This window comes from Strix uralensis, chromosome 20 (assembly GCF_047716275.1).
Source record: "Strix uralensis isolate ZFMK-TIS-50842 chromosome 20, bStrUra1, whole genome shotgun sequence".
In the NCBI taxonomy this organism is placed as follows: domain Eukaryota; kingdom Metazoa; phylum Chordata; class Aves; order Strigiformes; family Strigidae; genus Strix; species Strix uralensis.
The window spans coordinates 8349072-8372412 of record NC_133991.1 but is presented as its reverse complement, the minus strand read 5'-3'; the positions used below and the strand labels follow the sequence as shown (position 1 = coordinate 8372412).

Here is a 23341-nt window from a genome sequence, read left to right as displayed (position 1 = left end):
GCGGCGGGGCCGGCGGCGGCGCGCAGCGGGGCCGGGGCCGCTCACACCGGCGGCGGCGGCGGCGGGGCCATGAAGGTGAAGAAGAGCAGCGGGGCCGGGACCGGGGCGGCGGCGGCAGCGGCGGCAGCGGCGGCGGCGAGGACCGAGGAGGAGCTGGGCCGCAAAGCGCTCATCGGGCCCGACGACGTGCTGGGGCTGCAGCGGGTCACCAGCGGTGTGTGCCGGGGGAGGGGGGGGCTGCGACCCGGGGGTGCAGGGGACGTGGGGATCGCGTCCCCTTTGGCGCTGGCGAGGGGGATAAACGCTGGGGGGGGCGTAGGGGGAGCCGGTCCCCCCTCCCCGGGGGACAAGGAGTGGGGATGCAGTACCGCGGGGGACAGGGGCTGCCCCGCGGATGTGGCAGCCCTGGGGGTCTGGGTGCCACCTCAGAACCAGGGGATACCCTCCCCCACGGGATGCCCAGCCCCTCTGAGGCTCAGGGCTGGGGATGCAGCCCCCCCCATGCCCCCCGGGGTCGAAGGTCGGTGGTCTCCCCATCACCCCTCTCCTGTGTCTGTGCCCCTGCACGCAGGGCTGGGCCAGGCTGAGCCCCTAAGCCTGTGCCCACAGCGGTGGGGCTGGGGGGGGGCAGGCTGGGTCCATGGCTGTAGCATTGGGGTGGGGGGGTTTACTGCATCTCCATCCTGCAGCCCCCCAGTTTCCCCTTCCCCAGCACTGCTGGTTTGGAGAGCATCCTCGGGGGACGGCGGGCGCGGGAGATGGCTGGAGGGTTTGTTGTGCTTGGCAGAGCAGCTCGGTTGGGACCAGGCAGCGGCGGCCGCCTTGGACCTGTCGTGGTTGCAGCACGCCGGGCTGGGAGAAGGCATGTGCCAGCCTGGCTTCAGCAGTGCCAGGGGTGCTCTGCCCCACTGCCCCCCAAAAGGCTTTTTCGCCGTCCTGAGACCTTTGGGTCAGTCTCTCTGCGGGCAGCAGGTTGGGCAGGGGGAGAAGACTTGTGGCAGGGAGGAAGGGGGGCTGGCCTGGGTGTCTGGCCATGCTCCTCTTTGCCTTGAAGCGCTTTGCGATGTGGCGTTAGAGCAGGTTTGGTGGCGCAGGCCAGGGCTGTGCGGCATGACGAGCCCTGGAGAGGAAGGATGCGGCTGTGAGTATCGGTGCGTGCAGGCGGCCCCCGTGGGCCGGTGTGTGGTGAGCAGGGTGGAAGGGCAGGAGAAAAGCCCTGCGGGGACTCAGTGTTAGCCCTCAGGAAGGAGGCTCCTCTGAAAGAGGGGCTGCTGATGCTGGGGGGTTCTTGGGTCCCCTTCTCCTAGCTGAGATGCTCTGCTGGGCTGCAGCAGCGTGATTCACTGCCCAGGCCCAGCAATCCCCTGCCTGTAGCAGGAAGAGCTGTGCAGCAGGCACTGAAGCGTACTGCCAGCATGCTCGGGGGAGCAGCAGTTAGGTGGTGAATCCAAGCGATGGCCACATTAAGCACTTTGCATCCTTGCTTTATGGTAGCCTGCGTGTCCCTGCCTTCGGCGGTGCTGTCTGGAGGGGCTGCAGGCACACGGCCACCCTGCACCCTCGCTCCAGGGCTGTGCAGACCTCGCGTGGCATCGCTCTGGCCACTGTGGATGGTGTGTGGCTCTTGGTAAGCACCTGTGTTCCCAGGGTGCAGGGAGGGCCGAGCTGGTCACCCTGGCTTCAGAGCCAGGCTGGGAGCAGAGCTGGTTGTCGTCTGCCTCTTCCAACCATGGGGCATTGCTCTCTGGAGCACAGGGAAGATGTGAAATGCATGAAAATATTTTTCTCCCCTCCTGCTAGCAGACTTGCTGGTACAGGGGTAGCGCAGGGGGTGTAGATGGGTCATGCCAAACAAGAACCAGGCACTGCGATGAGCCGTGGATAATGTCTTCCCATGGGAAGTGCTTGTCTATCCTGCCGGGTACAGGTACACAGTATGTCCATGCATATTGTATCTTATTACCCAGGAATATTTTGCAGCACCCCTTCTCAAGCTCAGTTTTTCACCTGGTGTGTTTAACACAGAGAGGAAAGATACAATAATATTTTTCTGATCTTAACATGTAACGATTATTTGGGGCATTCTGTGGCCTTTACTCATTTCCATGCATGACAGCAGGCTCTTAAAAACAGATTGCCAAAAATATCAACGTGAAACGATTCCAGTCTTCTGCTTCGAGTGGAGGGTGCTGCAGGGAGGAGGAAGGACCAGATTGTGGGAGAGAAGTTCATGGCTACCCCAGCCCCAACCTCTCCCTTGGAGATGCTGAGTTGGGGCAGACACGATGCCCTATTTCACAATTCTGGCTTTGATGGCCAAAGTTGTGGTGCTCCAGACAGTTTGAAGTTGAAGGGGGAGTTGGTGGTGGGGTTGCAGCAGAAATGTCCTGGTGCCCTGGATGGCCTTTGTTGTTCCAGATGCAGTATAATTCATCTTTATCCAAGCTTGTGGGCCAGTAACACAGTAGCTCACACTGTCGAGGGACTGTGGTTAAGCTGTGTGCTGCCCAGGGACCTGGGGTGGTCTGGACATGTTTTAACATTGCTTCAGCAAATAAAGCCCAGGATATAAACCATGTTAGAGGAGGGCTTGGTGCTGCAGGAACATGTGTTTTAGAGATGCTTACACCACAAGTAGCCTGTGTGTTTCTGAATGGCCTTCCAGCTTGTGCAGCAAGAGGCAGAACCCCAGCTACTGCATGGAGTACAGCATGGATCCAGTGACAAAAGGGACTCCATAGCATGGCTGCCTGTGGCAGTGGGGCACCATCCTCACACCTGGCAGGGCCCTTGCAGCCCTGCACGTGCCTGGAGTGTGCTGATCTTGCAGACGCTCTTTTGGAGCCAGGGTTTGCCATCACGCTTGCTCTGCCTGCTGCGGAGCTCCTCGGTGCTTCCTGATACGCTGGGCAAATCTGCTCCCCCGTCAGCCCTGGAAGAGCTGGGTCTTGGGGAGCCAAACTGCTGCTTGTGGTTGTTACCTGTTGACCGGGCAGGCTGTTAGCCCTGCTCTGGTGTTTGATGCTTTTGCATCAGAAAGCACAGCTGGGCTTTCTTCTTTCAATAGGTACAGCTGATAAATGACCAAATGTTAAATGTCTCAGGCTGGGAGGGTGGGGATGCAGGATGTGGCTCTGTGGCAAAGCACGCTTACTGCTAAGCCGGAGAAACCCTGTCTGTAACCAGCTAGAAGAGCCAGCTGGCCTCTGCTCTTAATGTGCTTCTAATAAGCTTAAAGGGGGAGTCGTGCAAACTGTCCTGCATATGCTGCGTCCTTTCAATGTTAAATCCTCCAGCAGCTTCAGGGCCATAACATTTCCAGGCACGATGGGGTCCAGTCTGATGGATCTGGGGTGCTGCCCTGGAGTATCTGGGCCTTTTGGCTGGGCTGGCTCTGGCACTACTCCAGCTGGATTAGGTGTAAGGCGAATGAACCATTTTCTTTGCAATTAGCAAGATTTGTTACTTGCTCACACAACTGCAGTTACAAAAAGAGGAAAAACCTGATTAATTTAGGATTAGCAAAGGAGTGGGTCAGAGCTCAGTTCAAATTGCAATTAATTACTGAAGCAGCCAGAAGATCGGAGGAGTCTGTCTGCAGTTATTGGGATGTGGGTGTCGGCAAATGCCATGTCCTGCCTTCTGGAGCCAGCTGAGGAGTTGGGGCCTGTCATCCATGGCACTGTCCCTCGTGTCTCTGACCATGCTGCATCTCGCAGCTTTGCTGGGTCACGCTGTGCTGCTCCCACGTTAGCTGCGGGGCAAGGCTAATTCAAGCAGAGCTTTAATTTCTTCCTCCATCTTTGGGGTTAGAGTCATCGGTGGTCAGCAGAAAGATGATAGTACAGCCCCCGTAATGCCACCCCCTTTTGCCAGTGTGCAATAGTACCAGGCTTCAAACAGATATGTAACGAAAGGCAAGCTTCAGCCTCGGAGACTGCCCTGCTTATCACAGCTTCAGGCACCTGTACAGCTTGTCTGTAATACTAGCTTAAAGTTTATGTTTTAAGCTTTATTCTAAATCTTATTTTATTTTAGCAAACCAAAGTGTTAAATAATTTATTATGTACTCGGAAATAAATACAAAACAAAACCTAAAAGTACGGAACACACACTTAATCATTTCTGAAACTAATCTCTTCCCCAAGCTGTCATTTAAGATTTCTCTGAGACTTCTCATAGCAGCTTTAGCTAAGGGTCAGCTTGGCAGAGGGCTGCCCCGACGGGTCGGTCAGGGCAGACCCTTCGTGGGTGACTTTCATACCAGTTTCCCTGTAGCGTTAATGGGAAGCTGATGTGAGTGAACCAATCTTCAAAGCCGGTCCTGGACCATGACTTTCCTTTCCTTCCCCAATTAATTGGGTAAATGTATTGTATTAGGAGCTCTGATGAGCTGGGGGTGTTTGTGAGGCTAATGAATCACTGTTCTGAGTTGTCCAGGGCTGTGATGTGTAAAAGCATTTTGATATGCTGATTTCTTGTCGCAGAGCGATATCCCAGAGCGGTGTCAAGCTGCTCTCACTGTGACTCCCTTTCCTCGGCAGCACCACATACATTATGAACCTTTTCAAGGCTTTGTGATAATGTGCAAGTCGAAGTGTTGTGTAGCTGAAGGGTTTTTTTCGTAGTCTCGCAGTACAATATGGACTGTTAAGATTCCCAGGGGCAGCACACATGGTGTGTGTGTAACACAGGGTGCTGGGCTGGCAGATGAGTGGGTTCCTCCTTCTGCCAGTGTTGTGAGTTTGGGCCATCCCTGGTGGAAATGGCAAAGGTAAGAGGAAAGCTGTGGCATACGCTGGGGGAGGCAGCCTGGGGGTTTGGGCAGGGCCTGATCGCTTTGGTGTAGCCCAGTGTAAGAGCAAAGTGAGCTGATTTTGTTAACGTTGTGCACGTGGTTTCAGACTTTGAGTGCAACCAGCATGAACAAGGGGGCAGGAAAGAGCGTTTGGATGCCTTGGGGATGGGGGAAGAGCAGCTCCATCCTTCCTTAACAAGGCCTGGAGGGCTGTGATCAAATTAATTGTGAGAGGCTGAAGTCTGGAAAGCTGTAGCTAAAAAAAAAAAAAAACGATGAGCAGGCTGCCACAAAAAGCAGAGAGTGATGAGGCGTGCAATAGGACTTGGTGCATAGTGTGGCACGGCACGACACGCTGCGGGTGGGTACATCTTATGGGCTGTGGGCACCTCTGTAAATGTCCCAGCTCAGAGCCTGCTGGCATGGTCCCTCTGCTTCATTCACAATGTTGGTCAGTAAATGTGCTGCTGCAGATAAACTCCCCTCAGACTCCTGGTGTGAGATTTTTCCTCAGGGGCATTCAGAGCAGCCTAATTACTGAGCTAGGCAGGGGGGCTGCAGGTGCCTCCCTCCCCGTTTACCCCCACTGTCTTTGCTTATCCTAAACCCGTGGCTTTAGAGATGGAGTGGATCCTGGCTGGCTTAGCGTGTTTCTCTGCCTCTCTCTTTACAGGACTTGAACTGCTGAGGCAGAGGGCAGGTGAAATGGTTTAGTTTTTTTCTTGAATTGAACTCTGGTTGTCTAAGCAGGCATATCAGTACTGCTTGAAACTTGCCCTGCCTTCCCCTCGAGGTCTTGCACTCCGTCCTGCGTCACTGCTCTGCAGCTTCACGGGTTCGTGCTATTTTTGTTCGCTTCCTCCTGAGACTCTTCAATCTGATAATCTCCTAATCTCCAGCCCCTAGCAATTCATCTGCAGTTGTCTTTGCTTTATACCTGGCTTATATCTTGGGAGTTGTCTTCAAAATAGCTTCTGACCTTGTTGGCTAATGCCTGTTAAGAAATAGGCCTGCATAGCTACAGGAGCCTTCTCATTCCCCAAATTCTTGTTATTGCCTGTGTTGGGGAGAGATGTCCTGTTACAAATCACTGCTGTTGCATCAGTTTCTTGTACAGCATCCTCCTGATTTGCACCCCTTTTCATGACCAGATTTTGAGTCCTTTCTTACCCCAGGTACACCCTGTTTTCCTCTGTGGGCTATTAAAGCCTTAAAATAGGAGCTGCCCGATCTGAGCTCAGATGCTTTGATGAGCACTGCAGAAATATCTGTAATGTCTGTGAGAGGGGACACATGCTTCCTCCTGGTTGCAGAGAAGGAGAAGGGATCTTGAAAGGAGCACGAGGAGTGCTAACCCTATTGGCCATGAACTCCTCTTGATAAAATGTGCCTGGTGGAGTGGTCGCAAAGGAAATCTGAAAGTGTAGGATCAACTTTTAGCTTTCTCTGATGAAGATCAAACACCTAATCTCATCCATCGGATAACTGAAATAACAGAAGAGGACAGGAGGAGAAAGTGCCTTCATTAGCTTGCTCTCTGCGTTATCTAGCACTGTATTATCCCGCACCTTCTGTGTTCCTTTGTAGCACCAGCTTGCTAAAATACATGGCTGGAAATATGCATCAGGGTTCACAGTGTACCGCTGTTCAGGAGAGAATAGGCAGTGCCTGCTGTGTTGTCTAGGCTGTTTTGCTGGTTTCTTTTGCAATCTTGGTTGTTTTGGGGAGGGGAGAAAGGTTTCCTGGATGAGAACTGTCTCTTCTCGGATCGGACAGCGGAGGTACCACCTCAGAACTGTAAACACAGAATGAGCATCCAGAGTTTCTGATAACAAAGGTGGAGACGTGTTAATGAATGCCTTGCTACAGATTGCCGTTTGGGGTATTTTTTGGAATCACTTTTTCATACAAAGGGAATAGGAGAACTCGTGAACTCATTGTGTTTGGCTCAGGAAGTCTCGTCACCTCTGCTGCTTCCTGAGACCACCACAATGTTGCTGGTTGTGCTTCCAGACTCTTTCAAAATTATGGTAGGTCTTAAGATAGAAAATGTCTCTAATAGTGGGGAGTTACAGAACTTCTGGGAAAAGCTGCAGAGGCACCATCAGGAATAGCGATGTGTGAGTGAGAAGTGCTGCTAATACCAGGCTTGGGCAAGTTGCAAGAACTTGCTCTTTGTTTTGAGAACAAGTTCACCTCAGTTGGTGAACTCTTTTCAGGAAGAGTTTGGGTATGGAGGTCTGGGATATAGCGGTTCACTGGGCTTTAGGAAGGAGGAGGAAATGCTCCTCTCTTGTGACCTGTTTTTGCACTACTTAAGGTGGGCACTTGAGGACAAAAGCCAGTCTGTTGGGTTTCCTAAAACAGCGCAGATGTGTCCATCTCTTGTTCAGAGTGTGGTCTCTGTCAGCCCTGAATCAAGTGAGTACTGAAAGCTTGTTCAGGGAGATTCCATGATTATTTGGTTATTAATGGAGAAACAACACAACCTGCTTCAGGGGAAGTGGAAGAAATGAGAAAATGTTCTGTCCTGAGAGACCAAGCCTACCTTTCTTGTAATAATCCACTTCACTCGATGGAAGTTTGAGCTGCCTCATGTCTAACTAAAATAGACATGGATGCTGCCTCCATTCTCCAAATTGTGGTGACGGTGAATTAGGATAATGAAAGCAGATGATACATTTAAGTGCGTCACAGAAGTGTGGGCAACTGGGCCCTACAGTGATTTAAAAATAAGTATGTATGGGATGAGATTAGCAAATCTGACAGTGCTCAGCTAAGCAGAAGTATCTGCCAATTGCCAGCAGCCCATTCCCAATAAGACCTTCCAGTGTAGCTGCGGGCTTCTGTTATGTATAGGGGAAAAAACCAGCATGTGGCTACTTTGATTTTTGAACAGGAATTGCAGCAGGCAAATTTAATACAGACTGAGAGGAATATATATATGCTTTCTTTTTTTTTTTTTTTTTTTCCCCTGCTAGGAGACTGGGCACTGCCAGAGGAGGAAAAAACACTTGATTGCTATACTCTGGCAGCTAATCTTCCCAGATGTCATCTAGTTAGATACAGGCGTGTTGATTTTTTTGTTTTGTTTTGTTTTAAAAAAAAGGTATATTTTCGCTGCAAAAGGAGTTGGAAAATATAGTGCAGGCGTGCAAACATCAATGAACAGGAGCCTAGTGGGGATTCTGCCCGGGGTTTACTCCTCTTCGGTGGCTCTGCTTGGCTCTTCTCTCCTCCAGATGAGTCATGGACACTGTTACTGCAGCAACGCTGCTGCCAAGGAGGGGGATAAAGCTGTTGCCATGGTGCTGGATGGGCAGGAATTTTGCAGGAGGAAAAACACTTAATAATTAACTTGCAGACAAACGGCTTCAGACTTTGCCTGCGTGCTCTAGGGAAGGTGTCCCGGGCTCCCAGGCGACCACCAGCCCGTTCTGGTATAGCCCCTTGCCTTTGTGGAGAGCAGCTGGTCCAAGCGTGGCCGTGGGCCGAGGGAGGTGAAGCCGGGACTGTGGGAAGCTGCGCCTGCTTCTGTCAATTTATGTTTTGCGTGCGGCTGCCTGGAGCCGGGAAGTTGTGGGATGGGTTAAGAATTTGGGCTGGTTGATGTGTTAGAACCTAAAATTATCATGTAATTGCAGGACATCTACCTGAGGATTGCTAAACGTGGGTGCTAAAGGCAAGGGATCAATTTAAATTTCTGTCCCATCTCCTTGGCTACTGTTGGAGTCAGGAATAATATTTTGTGCGGTTCTGAGGCTGTTTTGTCTAACAGCAGGTTTGCATTTTCTTCTGGTAGTAAAAAGGTTGAGCTTTTATCTTGTTCTTCTTGATAGTGTGGGTGCTGGTGTTAGTTTTCCTTTGTGCTGTGTTGATAGGAAAGCGACACCTCCCTGCCAAATGCCAGAGATGCTTCAAACACAGTCCTCTCGCTTAAAGCCCATTCCTTTGAGCATTCACCATATGGTAGTGGTGGTGATGGAGAGCAGTAAAAGTGTCCAGAGAGCACGTTTAACATGTCTGTTCCTTGTACCAGTGAGCACCTGGACAGTCCTCCAAGTTAAGGAGATTTGCACAGAATAAGAGGCTCCTGGGAAAGTCCAGGTGCTCGATGTGCAGTTCATGCTCAGCAGCGCCTAGGAGCAACCTTTCCCAGTGCTGACTACGACTGGCTTTATCTCTCACTGCAGAGGGACCTGATTTCTGTAATTACAGATCCCAGCACTAGGGCCTTGCTGCCTGGTAGTCGCAATGCGTGGTGTTTGGGGTGGTGTCTTACCACACCACAGCAATCTTTTCTTAACTCCTTATCTATGGGATGTGCTAACCACTGCCCCAAACCCCCAGCCGTAACGCAGGTCCCTGCTCTGTTATACTGGGGCTGAGCTACGGTTGTAACGGGCAGGTGTGATCTCCAAGTACACTGTGACTTGTTTTCATGTAGTCAGTGAATAAGCCTGAGGTGGATGCATATATTTGAATTTTAGAAATAGGAAAGCACACAGAAACAAGTGATTAACTCAGACTAACAGCAGGAATTAGTAGCTGAGAAAGGGCTTAGAATTATAATGTTAAAGTAGAACCTCCACAAGGAGTCTCCTACACCATGCAGATGCATAATTTCTCAAAAGCTAACCCGGCTTGTATACATACAACATTAGATTTGTCAGGATAAAGTAAGTTATGGGAGCTGCTTTCAATCTGTGCTTCTATTGTGTAGTGACAATGAAGCACTGCTGCTCCTTCCTGAGAGAGGAGGCTGATGCCCAGGCCAGGAGGCTGTCTCGGGGCACAGCGAGGCTGAAGCCAGAAACAAGGACTTTCTCCCAAAGATAGCGGCTCTGGTGAAAGCAGCGAAGGGCTCTGCTCCCAGACTGTTTTCCTAATACAGGGAAAGGCTTCAACACCATTTTCAGTGCTGAGGAGCAAAAAGTCCTTGCATGGGACAAGCATCGGTGGGGAGAAGAGGCCGTCCTTTGTCTGCAGAGGGCTGGAGATGGGGTGGTGGCACAGGGGAGGACACTCCTGTTCCAGTTAAGTGCAGCCGGCTTAGTGCTCACAAAGCTGCTTAGCGCCTGCATTCTGCCAGAGGGCAGTTTTTAAAGCAGGCAAAGCCTCTTACACTGAAAGGGCTAGGATTTGATGGAGGTGCTGACTATTCTCAATACCCTGAGGGGAAATGGATGCAGAAGGTGCTGGCACAGCTTTGGAAAAAGGTGGTGACCTCTGAGAGCTGGGGGAGCGAAACCTTTTCCCTGTCCTGTCTGAGCAGGGTGGTGTCAGCATTCAGAACTGGGACTGTCATCATAGACACCAGTCCTGGATTAAAAACAGGGTAGTAGTGGAGATGCACTTGGGCTGCTCTCGCTGCTTGTGGTGACCTCCAAAGAACAGCCAGAAACACCTGGTAATTCTGGGCAGCCTTCATTTCAATTTGCTTTCCTCTGCAGATTATTTGTGCACTCCAGAGGAAAATGTTTACAAGATAGACTTCACCAGGTTCAAAATCCGGGACATGGAATCTGGCACAGTCTTGTTTGAAATCACCAAACCAGCAGCTTCAGGTGAGTGCACACACAAAAGTCTGTTTTCATGAACAAACAAATGCTAGTGTCTGCTTCCTTTTGCCGTTTCCCACTCCTTTACTCAACGGATTTCTCAAAAATAGGAGATGCTCTCAACTGCAAGAGGGCCAGAGTCCCAGCCTGCAGCACAAATATTATTCAGGTGTCCCTTTGTACCAACACAGTAAACAGAACTCGTTGCTGCTGTATTCTTATGATCGCCATCTGTGATAAGAAAGGACAGATGGATGTTGTAAATGGAAGCAGAGGAGGAGGTCACCGTGTGTTTGTTTCTTGGCTGTTCATCAGCTAGAGTCCCCCTGTACATAGTTTAACTGTTAGTCTAACATCTTTCACTCGGGTGTCAGGAAAATGGTATTTCCAAAAGGAAGAAATGTTGTCAATTGTGCAAATTAGACAAACTGAAAACTTGCATATTTTTTTTTCTCCTTCATAATTTTTAGGTGGTACTTGTAACCATCAAAGTGTTACGTGTTGCCAGTGGTAATAAAAACCCAGGGCAGCTAGTCTTCTCCTGATCAAGGACTCTTAAATCTTCCTCACCTCCCTGCAGGTGAGAGGAAGCTTTCTGTAGCTCATAGATAGCAAACGAGACACGCTAAGGTGAAATGGCTTGTTCAGAGTCACACTGCAATCCTGAATCAGAGGTAGGAGCAGTAAGTCCCTTCAGAAGGTAAGAAGTGTACCAAACCAAAGGACCATCTTGCACTTCCCCATCTCCAAGTGGCCGGTAATGGATGCCTTAGAGAGGATAGGAGGAGGGTAAGCACATCATCAGGCTTTCTCAGAATAGTTTCCTGGCTTGCATGACTCCGCAACGTACGATTGCAAGTATTTTCACTGAGTTTCTGTTTCTCAGACGACTGTGACGGAGCTTTGCTTTGCGCTTTTCCAGAACGTGAACACAATGACAGGAAGGACATTGACCCCAATGCCGGACGGTTTGTACGCTATCAGTTTACCCCAGCTTTTCTTAGACTTCGGCAAGTGGGAGCCACGTAAGTAATTCACAGAATCACAGAATCATCTAGGTTGGAAAGGACCTTGAAGATCATCTAGTCCAACCTTTAACCTAGCATTGGCAGTTTCCAACTACACCATATCCCTCAGTGCTATGTCGACTCTGCTCTTAAACACCTCCAGGGATGGGGACTCCCCCCCTGCCCTGGGCAGCCCATTCCAACGCCCAACAACCCCTTCTGGAAAGAAACGCTTCCTAATATCCAGTCTAAACCTTCCCTGGTGCAACTTGAGGCCATTCCCTCTTGTTATCACTCATTACTTGGTTCAAGAGACTCATCCCCCCTCTCTGCACCCTCCTTTCAGGGAGTTGCAGAGGGCCAGGAGGTCTCCCCTCAGCCTCCTCTTCTCCAGACTAAACCCCCCCAGGTCCCTCAGCCGCTCCCCATCAGACCTGTGCTCCAGACCCTGCACCAGCTTCATTGCCCTTCTCTGGACACGCTCGAGTCATTCAATGGCCTTTTTGGAGTGAGGGGCCCAAAACTGAACCCACTCATCGAGGTGTGGCCTCACCAGTGCTGAGCACAGGGGTAAGATCCCTTCCCTGTCCCTGCTGGCCACGCTATTGCTGATACAGGCCAGGATGCCATTGGCCTTCTTGGCCACCTGGGCACACTGCTGGCTCCTGTTCAGCTGGCTGGCAATCAACCCCCCCAGGTCCCTCTCTGACTGGCAGCTCTAATTGCTCCTGTGCTATTTTTTCCAGTACAGGAAATGACTGAAATTTTATGAAAAATGGCTCTTGCTTGTTGATCCTGTCTGGAAGTTGATTTAATAGGGATCTTTTGTAATTGTGGGGATCTCCAAACATTTTTGCTGGATGCCTTGCTATCTCCATCCCTTTAGCTTGTTTATTTACCACAGGAATAGGCATGGGGTTGAAGAGATTAATGCTAAAAGGGGCAAAATAAGGTGGATGGACCACGCAGATATTACAGATCTTTTCTGTGCATTATAGTTTGTTTGTCAGAGGCTCTGCCAGTTTTGGAAGGTGTGTCTGCAGCCTTCCACGTTGCATTCCCCAAAACCCGTTAATCCATAGATGGATGTGAAATGGTGAAGTAATGTTTGTCACTTTAAGTACTAGAATGATCTTTGTGCCTGGTAGTACTGCTTGCATCCGTCAATAAACCACACCAAAACGTGACACCTGAAGTATCTTTCTGTAAAGCTTTAGGCCAAAGTTATTGCTACTGTGACAGAATGTGTTTTTTCTTTAGAAAGACTTAGTAGTAATTACTACTAACCACGCTATTGCTACTAACTTACTATTAACTACAGATTTATCTGCAGTTAAATAGCGTGCATGGGGAGATGCAATTTTTGGCTTGTTTTTCCTCTCCTGGCCCTCCAAAGAGCAGACTGGTGGGCTTCTTTGTCCTTATTGGAGATTTTAGAAGGATATTGGGTGGATACTGGCATGGCAGGTTCTTTATTTTTGTTTTTCTTTGCATTCACTTAAGTTTAAATTAGTAGATCTAATCAAGAGCTCTATGCCCATTGCTATTATATCATTAAGTCCATAATAGTATAATCGAGCATCGGTTACAGTTTCCAACACAAATATTTGTTTCAGGTATATAGAAAACAGTAGTTTGGATTCATGCTGGAGTGCAGTTTGATAGATCCTGCCAGCAGCAAATGTGTATTTCACAAGAACTGATGTTGTAGCCTTGCTTTAAAAAAAAAAATAGTCATTTTCAAGAGCTTGATTAAAGTTCAGCATTTGGATACGATGCAAAAGAATTAAAATTTGTTGTCAGAGAATTTATTTAGAGCAAGGCTGCACGTTACCACTTCCTGCTAATCCTGAAGATGTGCACCATTTAGATTTTGTTTTGGAAGAAAAGTTAGTTATGCATCAATTATCACCTCTTTGGCCACTATTTGATTAAAATACCCAACTTTTGATTTGTGACAAACCAGTAACGGTGTCTTCCTGGCTTACTCATAGTGTTTCGTGTGTAACTAATACCTATCTTTCTCCAAGAGGTCATGCTTCTTAGTAAGAGAAACTTGAATATAGTGCTGGCTGAAACTTGTCCTCCTTTACTACTTACAAAGCAGGAACAGAAGAAAGACCATTTTCTGGAGATCTGACTTTTTTTTTTTTTAATACCTGCCAGAAGAATCAAAATAACTCATATAAAACTTCAAAGCAATAAGGAGTTTCTAGTGAGTGATCTCGTGAAGTGCCTATCCAGTAGAGTTGGAGGGATCTTTCCTTCACTGAAGATGAGTTTGAGATTGTAAAATTGTCTCGTGTGTCTCTTTTTTTTAATAAAAAGAATCAAAATATTGTATAATCTATTGTTTGTAATGCTATGTTGTGTCCCTGTAGCATGCTTTAAGAAAAAGAGGAAACAATAATTTGGTTAGTACCATTGATTTATATTTTTGGCTTTTTTTAGAAGAGCTCTCTTCTACCTTTCAGGAATGGGTGAAAAATCTCACTTAAGGAAGAAAGCTCATTTCAATCTTATCCTTCTTTTTCAGGGTGGAATTCACAGTAGGGGACAAACCCATTAATAACTTCCGCATGATTGAGAGGCACTACTTCCGGGACCAATTGCTCAAGAGTTTTGATTTTGAATTTGGGTTCTGTATCCCTAGCAGTAAAAATACTTGTGAGCACATCTATGAATTCCCACAGCTCTCTGAGGATCTCAGTAAGCTCTCTTTAATTACTGGGTTACCACATAGTGATGTTAATCTAAGGTGTTTTGAGGAAACCCTTTCTTAAAAGCTGTCTGTAGAAAGAGGATAGGGTAGAGTACTTCCAGGTAGTTTTGTATCTGTGTTAATACAGATTTTATTTTCTAGTAGCATGTATCTTATCACCCATGTGACTTTTTTTTTTTTTTTTAATTCATAAAAGGGAAGCTTCAGTGTCAGGGAGAAAAAAAGATAATGGTGTTATAAACCTGCCAGAAAACTAGAATTAAAAAGATGTCCAGTAGATGGGTGACTTAAATGTTATGTTCTGTTTGATGTGCTATATTGATAGCTTGAGAGGTTTTAGTTTTAGTATGAACATAACTTTTATTTTCTCTCCTCTCTCCCAAGATGCAGTAGCATGAGTAATAAATCTGTGTGATCTTATATTCTTTGCAACACCTAATGATGTATGTCAGCACTAATATTGCAGTCTGGAAAATAGTGATGCACTGGTGCTTACTTATTTTCACACAGAACAAATTTATTTTGAGTTTGCTGTTTTATCACTTTTTTTAAAACAAAAAAACCCAACCCAAACCCCAGGCTCTAGTGTGATGTTGTTCTGAGGTTAGGTAGAGCACTTACACTTTGTATGGTGCCTTAACAGATTTCGATTACGTTTGAATTCTTTAAAAGATCCTGTCAACGAATGGTTTGGGTGGGTTCCTGTTTTGGTTTTTCACTTGAGAGTTTGCTGCTATTTGAGCAATGCTATTAAATATAACTGAAACCCAGCGCAGAGCCTTGCCTCGGTAGGGCTTCTGTGTAACATGATTAATTTTTTTTTTTTTTCCTATTTTCCCCCTGCAGTTCGAGAGATGATCCTTCATCCATACGAGACACAGTCGGACAGTTTCTACTTTGTAGACAACAAGCTCGTGATGCACAACAAGGCAGATTATTCATACAGTGGAGGACCTTGAGCACAGGATGGACAGCCAACCTGCGCTGGCCTTCCCTTTCCTATCGAAGTCGTCAGGGATACCAACACCTTCAGTTCCGTTGCCTACAATGTCAACTGGACAAGGATCCACAAACCAAGGACTCTTTGCCACAGTAGGAGTTTCATGACTAAATTTGCCAGTCTCATCTTTCCTGAGCTTTGAAGCAGACCCAATTCTTCAGAACTTTAAGCGGTTCTACAATGCTAAATGATCTTTGGATACCACTTCCCTAAGTTCTTTAAGTGTCTGCTTTGAAAATGGCCTTGTGGGACCTGGGAGATTTTGCCCTAATTCTGAGGATTTGTGTTCTTGCCCTCAAGTATCTTTTAGGACGTGATTGCTTTCTCAAAGAATGTAATCTGAGAAACCACGTGGGTTTGATGGATGCAAATGCAGAGTTTTGTTTATTTGTTTCTCGTTGTGAATGCTTCAAAGGTATGGTCAATTTAACTTGCACATCCAGTTGAAAATGTCGAACGTAATATCTTACAAAAGCAAGTTTCATCTTTAGTTCTGTAAATAAGTATCTCATCCTTTAGTTTTGTTCCTCCTATGTAATAATCTGTTTAATCTTGGAAACACTGAAACTCACAATGAAGAGCAGTAGTTCAATGACAGAGCTGTTTTTAATTGGGTACTGTCCTTTTACATTTCAGATGAAGGCAAAATAGCATTGAGGGTCTGTGAACCTCCGTAAGTGTTTTCCATTCATTTCAGTTTTTGCAAACCGATTGCAGAATAATCAGGAAAAATTGAAGTATTTTAGCATTGCTTAACATATTTACATAGCTAACATTTCAGCCTATTCATGCTGTATGTTTTCGATGTCTATTTTCTTTCATCTCTGCTCAATACTAAGATAAGGGCTTCAGCACTGCTTGTTAGAGCAATGCTTTCATTTGTCTAGGGCAGTTGGAGAGTGTGGAATTTCCAATTTTCCATTTGTATCTGAATTTGAAGAGTGTTATGACAGTGTTCCCCTTTGTTAAAAATGTTTCTCATTGGATATTAATACAGGTGAGACAGTGAGTCTAATAATGTAGGACTTCAAGGCACAGCAAAAATTCAGCAAGAGCACTCTCTTCACACTGTAAGAAGTTCAAGACCAATTTTGCCCAAGTTTCTCAGCGTGCGCTTCTTGGAAAGATAGAAGTGCAGAGACATACCAACATCAAAAGGGTAAACTAGTGTATGCAAAACAAAACCTGAGGAGGCTGTGTGGGGTAGCCTGTTGTCATGAAACCCTTACTCTAAAGGTCAGTTCACTGATACTTTAAAAAAATAAAAGGCAGTTGCAGTCTGTAGATATTTCTATAAATACTTGATGTCTCCATGTCTAATTCTGTGAGTTTAAGTGGAACATTATATGTTAGCCTCAGATAGGTGTGATTGTAATAATTTTTATAAAATACCATTTCCAGTCGTGATTAACATCTTTCTAGTCACAGCCGAAGTCAAACAGAACTACAAATGGTTCCAAACGTAGCCATCTGCCTAAGAACAGGGAGGTTTTTGTGCTCTTATTGGGGTTGTGATCACTATTAAATGTGTTACCATTTGTGTTTGGCTTGGCTTGCTTTACTTCTGAAAAAGGATTCAGTTTTCTAAAGAAAATGCAGTGAGGTTAGGTTACAGCACAGATTTTTTAATTCAGATTGATAGCTAAGAAAGTACTTAAAGTTTGCTGATTTTACACAACTAGTATCTTGTAGTAATTATTATCACAATGAGACTTGTATTTATCACTATTTTTTGATTCTAGTGTATTAAATGACACAGCCTACGGCTGACCTGTCTGTTTGAGAGTTACAGAGAATTTCCTCATTATTTGTACAATGCTTTGTGCTACTGATCATTAAGTTTTATAGCACAATAATTACTAAAGGTGAAAATAGTTTAAAAATGTCTAGGTCTTCCCCTCCACCCACCCCCCCCCCCCTTTTTTTTTTTTTTTTTAATCAGAGCTGTTAAACTATCTATATATTCAGTGACATTTTGCAGGTTCAAGTATTTATGAATTTTGTTCCAACTCTTGAAGGAGAAATTATACTGATTTGAAGACAGAAGAGAGTGTGTGTGTGTGTTTATAACTAGCACCCTATACAGGTTTTTTGGGGGTATGTTTCAACTCTCACCTGCTGTTCATAATAATCACTTCTGTGCATAAGATTTTTAAAAGATTTCTAGCAATGGTGCTTGCCCAGAATTGCCAGTCATACGTTTCAAACAGATGGATGTTTCAAAGTTTCAAAAATCTTGTTATATTTTGGTGAGAGCACTTTGGTGCAGACTTTTGGGTTATGATACTGAGGCTTCTCTCTGTATAGCATATCATTGTCTACTGATCTGAAATAGTCATGTTCTGCTCCTTTTTTTATGCTACCTCCTTCTAAGATTTTGAACTTCAACTCCAAAAGTAATTCCATAAAAATATTACTGTAATCAATGAAAACTTGAGTGGTAGACATACCCCTGTCAAAAAGAACCTAGAGAAAGCTACCTTGTTCCCAACAGTGCAGTATGTTGTCGAATGGACTTTCTGACACTCTGCATTTTATGGTAGGTTTGAGGTTAAATCTAAGAGGATGAACTATCTGCCACTGATCTCCTGAATTCTGCTAGCTGTTCTGATAATTGAGATTCTATGGGTAATAATTTCAGGCTAACAGAAAATTTAGTGTGAATCACATAGGAGATATTTTATTTAGTGAATTTGTTGTCTTCTATTATTAGGAATATTTTAAAACAGAAACAAATATTGGACCTTTCAATAAAATAAATTTCAACCTGTTTTAGCTTTTCAGTTTGCTACAAATAACAAGTTCTGCTTCTTAAACCAAGGCAAAGAACTAAAGTTTCTGTGGGAAGTGTAATGAAGGTGCTTTTTTCTGTATTCCACTGCAACAGTTATCAGCGTTACCTCTCTGTTTTACTTGGAAACAGGTTGTTTGCATCTCTTTAAGGTCATCTACATCCACAACATTTACAAACGTGTGGGAATTGCTGCCCAAGGGAGAGGTTCCATTCCTTTTCTACCTGTTTATGCAGTAGTATAATGTGTGGTGTTGACACGAGACGTTATACCGATGCAGATAAACAGCACTAGAAGAGTCTGTCTTCAAAAACTTTTGCAGTACAGTTGCAGTTCCAATTCCAACTTCTGTCCTTGTTTTGCATTAAAACTATGTGCAAAATTTAATGTTAAAGACCACGCTTTGTACAGCACTGAAGAACTTCTACTTTCATCTGAAAGGGAGCCAAGAGCTCTCAGGTCAGTTGTAAAATGAAACCCACATTTTTTTCTCCTTAAATTGGCAGCTGATTCTTATTATAAACCAGTTGAAAATCAAATCTTAACAGCATTGTTCACCGGCTAGTTAATATTTTGTATTTTAATATTAATCATTATTGGGTTTACTTTGGCAGTTCATCTACAAAATCACCAAATATTTGCTCTGGAAAAATAATTCTTGTATTTATTTTCTTTGGTCTCATTTTAAAAATTATTTTAAGTAGCACTACAGCTCTGTGTTAACGAGACAGTCTGGAATTTCGGGATCTAACTTTCTGAAAGTGAAAGAAAATATCGAAAAGCTAACCCAGATTATCTGCTAATAATGACTAGCTGTTTCCTGTCAGAAGACAGGATTATATGTGTACTTTACAGGGTGAATTATGCTTGGAAAAAGAAACTAAGTCTCTGTGAGTGCTAATATTGACATAATTTTTCTGAGACATGCATTCTTTTGCTTATTCAGTCTTGGATTCCTTTAAACTTCCAGGTTTTTTAAAGAAAGCAACAGTAATACATTTGTGGTTAACTGCCATGCTTCATGGTCTAATAATTCACAGACTTTAGTGGCAGAAAGAGTTTAGTTTTTAAATTAACACATCAAGTATAAGTATGATTTAAATTCTAGAAACTTTGTTCTCAGATCAGTGGCAAAAGCCAGAATTGTTTCTGTGAATGTATCCTTTATGCAGTGACATTTATGAAATAACTGAATAATCCACTCTTCCTGACTCAGAAGACTTTTTTTTTTTTTTTCTTTTTCAATGTAGAAAGTCTCTTCAGGTTTGAAAGCAATGTGTTGGGGTTTAGTTCTTACTCATAATCTTCTCTCTGTCTTGTTTTTGAGCAGGTCAGTAAGAACTGTATTTGCCACCTCTGTCCTCCATTTGAGTTTCATTTCAAAAACTTGTGTAGAGTGTCAAAGCAGTGGTTGTGTGTGAAACATTGCAGGCTACCGAGTTTCGAATTCCTTCATTTTGAGCATACAGACTATTAAAGTATATTGAGAAACAGTGCTATGTGTTGACCCACAAAACCTAAATTCCAATCTTCACGACAAAAATTGAAGGGAACTCTTACTCATGCAAAGATTGTTTGGGGACTATTTAAGGTAAGAAGATGCTAATATCCAACTCTTGGGCTTAATAAGTATTATAAAAATGTTCTATTAGTTATTCATAACCTGAAAAAATATGCTTAACAGCTCAATTTTAATTAGATCTGGTTAGGAATGAAACTATAGAGATTATTGCTATCCCTTGTGGGGTGGGAAGAGCAACTAGAGCTGTATGTACTGCACAAAAGCTAGACACGTTTACATGTGTTGACTTTAGTGGTAAAAGTTATATTTGGGAACAAATGAGGGAGAGGGACAAAGACAGGAAAAGGAGTGAATGTCAGCTAACTGGAACCAAGAGCTTTAAGGCCATGATAAGCGTAAATGCTTTTTCTCTTGAATTTGAGATAGCTGGTAGCTTCTGTTAGCGGTTCTCTTCTATACCCCCCGCGCAAGCGCTACCTAAGTTTATACAAATGTTTCACTATTACTCAGATATTAAGTCTCATTGGCAGTTCATATCATTTTCTAAACATGAAAATAGATTTGAAGAGTGTGAAACTCTAGGCCTCAAGTTGCAGCTGAGGTGTTTTCTAAATCAGAGGGCAGGCTGACTAAGGGGTGAGGTTGTGTGTTTGTGTCTCTGTTCCCAAGCTGTAGTTAACTGCCTCCCTAGAACCACTGTGTTAATGCCTACTGTGATGTCTGCTTGTATCTTACTGCTACACTGAGAAAACCTGTTTGAATGTGACATTGACTTTTTTGCATAGGATCAGAATTGTCTGTATTAAAATGTATTTATAAAAAAATATATTTTTTGTGGAAGGAAAGTAGGATTCTAGTTAATAAACCATTGGGAAAATGTTAGAAACATTTTTACCAAGTTCATTTATAATTCTTTGTATCTTGTTAGTTACCTGATTTGTTTCCTATAAGAACATCCACTGTGGCCCGTTTAGTGGCAATGCAATGCACTGTCATGCAGAGAATCTGGTTTTCAGAAAACTGGGAGTCTTTTGTTTCCTTTTGGGACAGTTGGAAACCGAGTAGGTTGCCAGGAGGAAAAAGAGCCTTGGCACCGAATCCACTTCTGTGGCTTTGGCTTCAGTAACTAGTCTGCTTGACTTGTTCGCAGATAGATAAGTAGCGAGAGCAAAGATTGAGACTTCAGGATAAAGAAAATTAGATGCTACAATTTAGTCTTCCTGTAGGAGGAGGAGAGTATTAAAATTAATTTATACAAGGGTTAAATAGGGAGTACACTTGCTTAAAACTATTAATATTGGCAGCGTAGTCATAAATGTGCATACTAGGGAATATGCTTGACTTTCTCCATTACCTCAGAAAATGGTTGAAAACACGTCACTTTCATTAGCAAGTGTTTCTTCTCCTGTAACAAATTGCAAAATGTAAAAAAACTAAATAAATTATTGATCCTAGAAATGAGGGTGATTGTCTATTTTATTTAAATATTTATATAAGCGCATGAAAAACATTCAGATTTTCATTTTGGATGCCTTTCATCGATATTTGATCTCCAGTTTTGTGCAAATTTATGTAACTAGCTTCACTTTCTGCTGATTGTAGACTAAGCAATGCACATGTAAAAACTCTGGTGGTTTGCGTAGTTACATGACTGAAATGATTACATCGAAAGTGTTTAAGTGGGATTCAGCTTTCTGATTGGTGCAACTATCTCGGGGCATCCTTGAAAACAAATTATTTTCAAAGCACGTTAACAGAACTTTGGAGTTCCACAGATCTAGTTATGCACCAGGCTGTGCTTCTGAAAAATCTGCTGGCTGCATTACGGAGAACCAATTTTTGAAATTAATGTGACACCTGCAATTGCCATCTCTGCCATATTGACTAAAACTGAAACATCTGCTCAGACTGAAGTGAGTTGTATTGGGGTAATTCCATCTTGATGTTTTTGATATTTTCGTAAAAAAATTCCTGGGAATATCTCTGTATTTCTCTGTGAAGCAGAACACCCTACCTACTCTCAGAGGAAAAACAGGTATAATGTTTTTGTTTGAAAGTATCTGCTGTAACTCATTTTGATTCCTCAGAATTTCTGGCAGAACCACCGTTGTGTACTGGAACTTGCAGAAGAAATTTATTTACACATTTATTAATTTTGGACTATTACTTGGAGCAGCGTGAAATACCAGCACTGAGTTCTACAACAAGGTGATGACCTGAGCACAGGTTTGTGATGTGACTATTGTTCAGCTATCGCTCATCTGAAGTCTGTGATGAGGATATACTCAAAGTCTGACATCAGTTCTCTTACAGGCTCTTCTAAATCAGAGGGTAGTTTCTGGTTTTGCCTGTACAGGTTCTCTGTGGTTAGATGCTCTCTTCTGATTAAGCTTACTCTTGGAATTACCTGAACAACTGGAAGCATCAGGTCTATTTTCTTAGAATTCTTGAAAGGACTAGATGCTGATTTCACTGAATACCTAAACAGAAGAGATAGCAAAATCAGTACTAATAACACTAATAAAGCAGGTTGAACAGTCTCTCTGATTTTGGTGCTCAAGAATAATTACTGGTTGAAAAACTTCTGAGGTTGAAAAGAAGCTTTAAAAAAAATAATCCAAATTTTATTTAATAGAAAATTTCCCCGTGTTAAATGTTTGCCAAAAATATACTGCATTACCAATGCTTTTTTTTTTTTTTTTTCTTCCCTTAGCCAGCATGTCAGTCTCATTTATTAATAAATATGCCTAATCATCCTGGAGATGTTCTGTACCTCTCCTCAGATTCTTATTTCTTATGACATTTGTCAGCTGCTTAGCTCTTGTGGCAAATCTTGTGTTCGCACCATGCTTCTAATTCTTTTGTCATTGTTCAAGGGCATTCATCTATCTGTGACTTGCATTCCCTCAACATTTCTTAACTGTAGTAAGAACATTTCTCAATGATATACTATTCCAAGTTTCCCGATGTATATGTTGAAGACAACGTATCTTAAAGAAAATTTTAGAGATTACAGAAGTCTATCACTGCATGCTAGGATAAAACAAAGGTATTTATTCTACCTATTTAAACCCACAAAAAGGAGTAATTGCTTGACAGAGATAATTTTTTTCCTTAATCAGTGCTGTACAAAAACTTAAAATAGGAGGTGAAATCATGCAGGATAATGTATTTTAATTAAAACTACAAAGAGAATTTGGGTAGGTCGAGCATAATTGCAGTTGGATGATTCCCAGCTATTATTTTGAAAACTGACATGGGACCTTAAATAACAAAGGCCTGTTTTATTTAATAATAATTTAATTATTCTAGTAGAGGGCGTAAACCATGTTAATGAAGCTTGCATATGAAAGTAATTTGTAGCAAGAAATAAAAACAGGCAGGGAAGCTACGAACAGCAATATAGAAAATGTGTAATGAAATTTACTTTACGAAAGGAAGTTAACCCAAATGGGAGAGAAAAGTTCTAAACACTTTCAGTTCTTCCTTTCCCACTGAATGACAGAATGAATCAGAAGAGGGGAATAGCAAACTGGATATTTCATAATCTTTATAGTCTGGCTCTAAAGAGTAAAAAATTATTCCAGATGACAAATTATTGGAATATGCTGGTTTTACCTTATTTACTGGAACAGTTATACACACACTTGTACTTCTTGTGCTTGGCTGGCTATAGAAATGTACGTAGCTCTTGTTTTTTCAGTAAAGGCGAAAACTGGAGTAGCAAAACTTGGTCAAAGGAAAACGTCCTGCAGGTACAGGTAAAGCTTTCAGTAAAATATCAAACTGTTACGTTTATGTGTCACTTGCTAGTCCTGTGTGTGCTGTACAGGGTATGCAGCCAAGGAATGGGCGTACAAAGCATCTTTTGAGCAGTGGTGCACACACCTCATTTCAGCTATGAAAGGTGCTACATGGCACCAGACCCAAAAGCTACCT

The 23341-nt window shown here is 43.9% G+C and overlaps 1 protein-coding gene across 1 annotated transcript; it reads left to right on the top strand.

The window, feature by feature from the left end:
• Positions 1-18: 18 nt before the first annotated feature.
• On the top strand, positions 19-20863 carry UNC119 (unc-119 lipid binding chaperone). Its single transcript, XM_074890585.1, has 5 exons — positions 19-214; positions 10252-10365; positions 11282-11384; positions 13903-14075; positions 14935-20863. Exons 1-5 carry the CDS (start codon positions 70-72, stop codon positions 15045-15047), a joined length of 648 nt encoding a protein of 215 aa, XP_074746686.1. The 5' UTR covers positions 19-69; the 3' UTR covers positions 15048-20863.
• The last annotated feature ends 2478 nt before the right edge of the window (positions 20864-23341 follow it).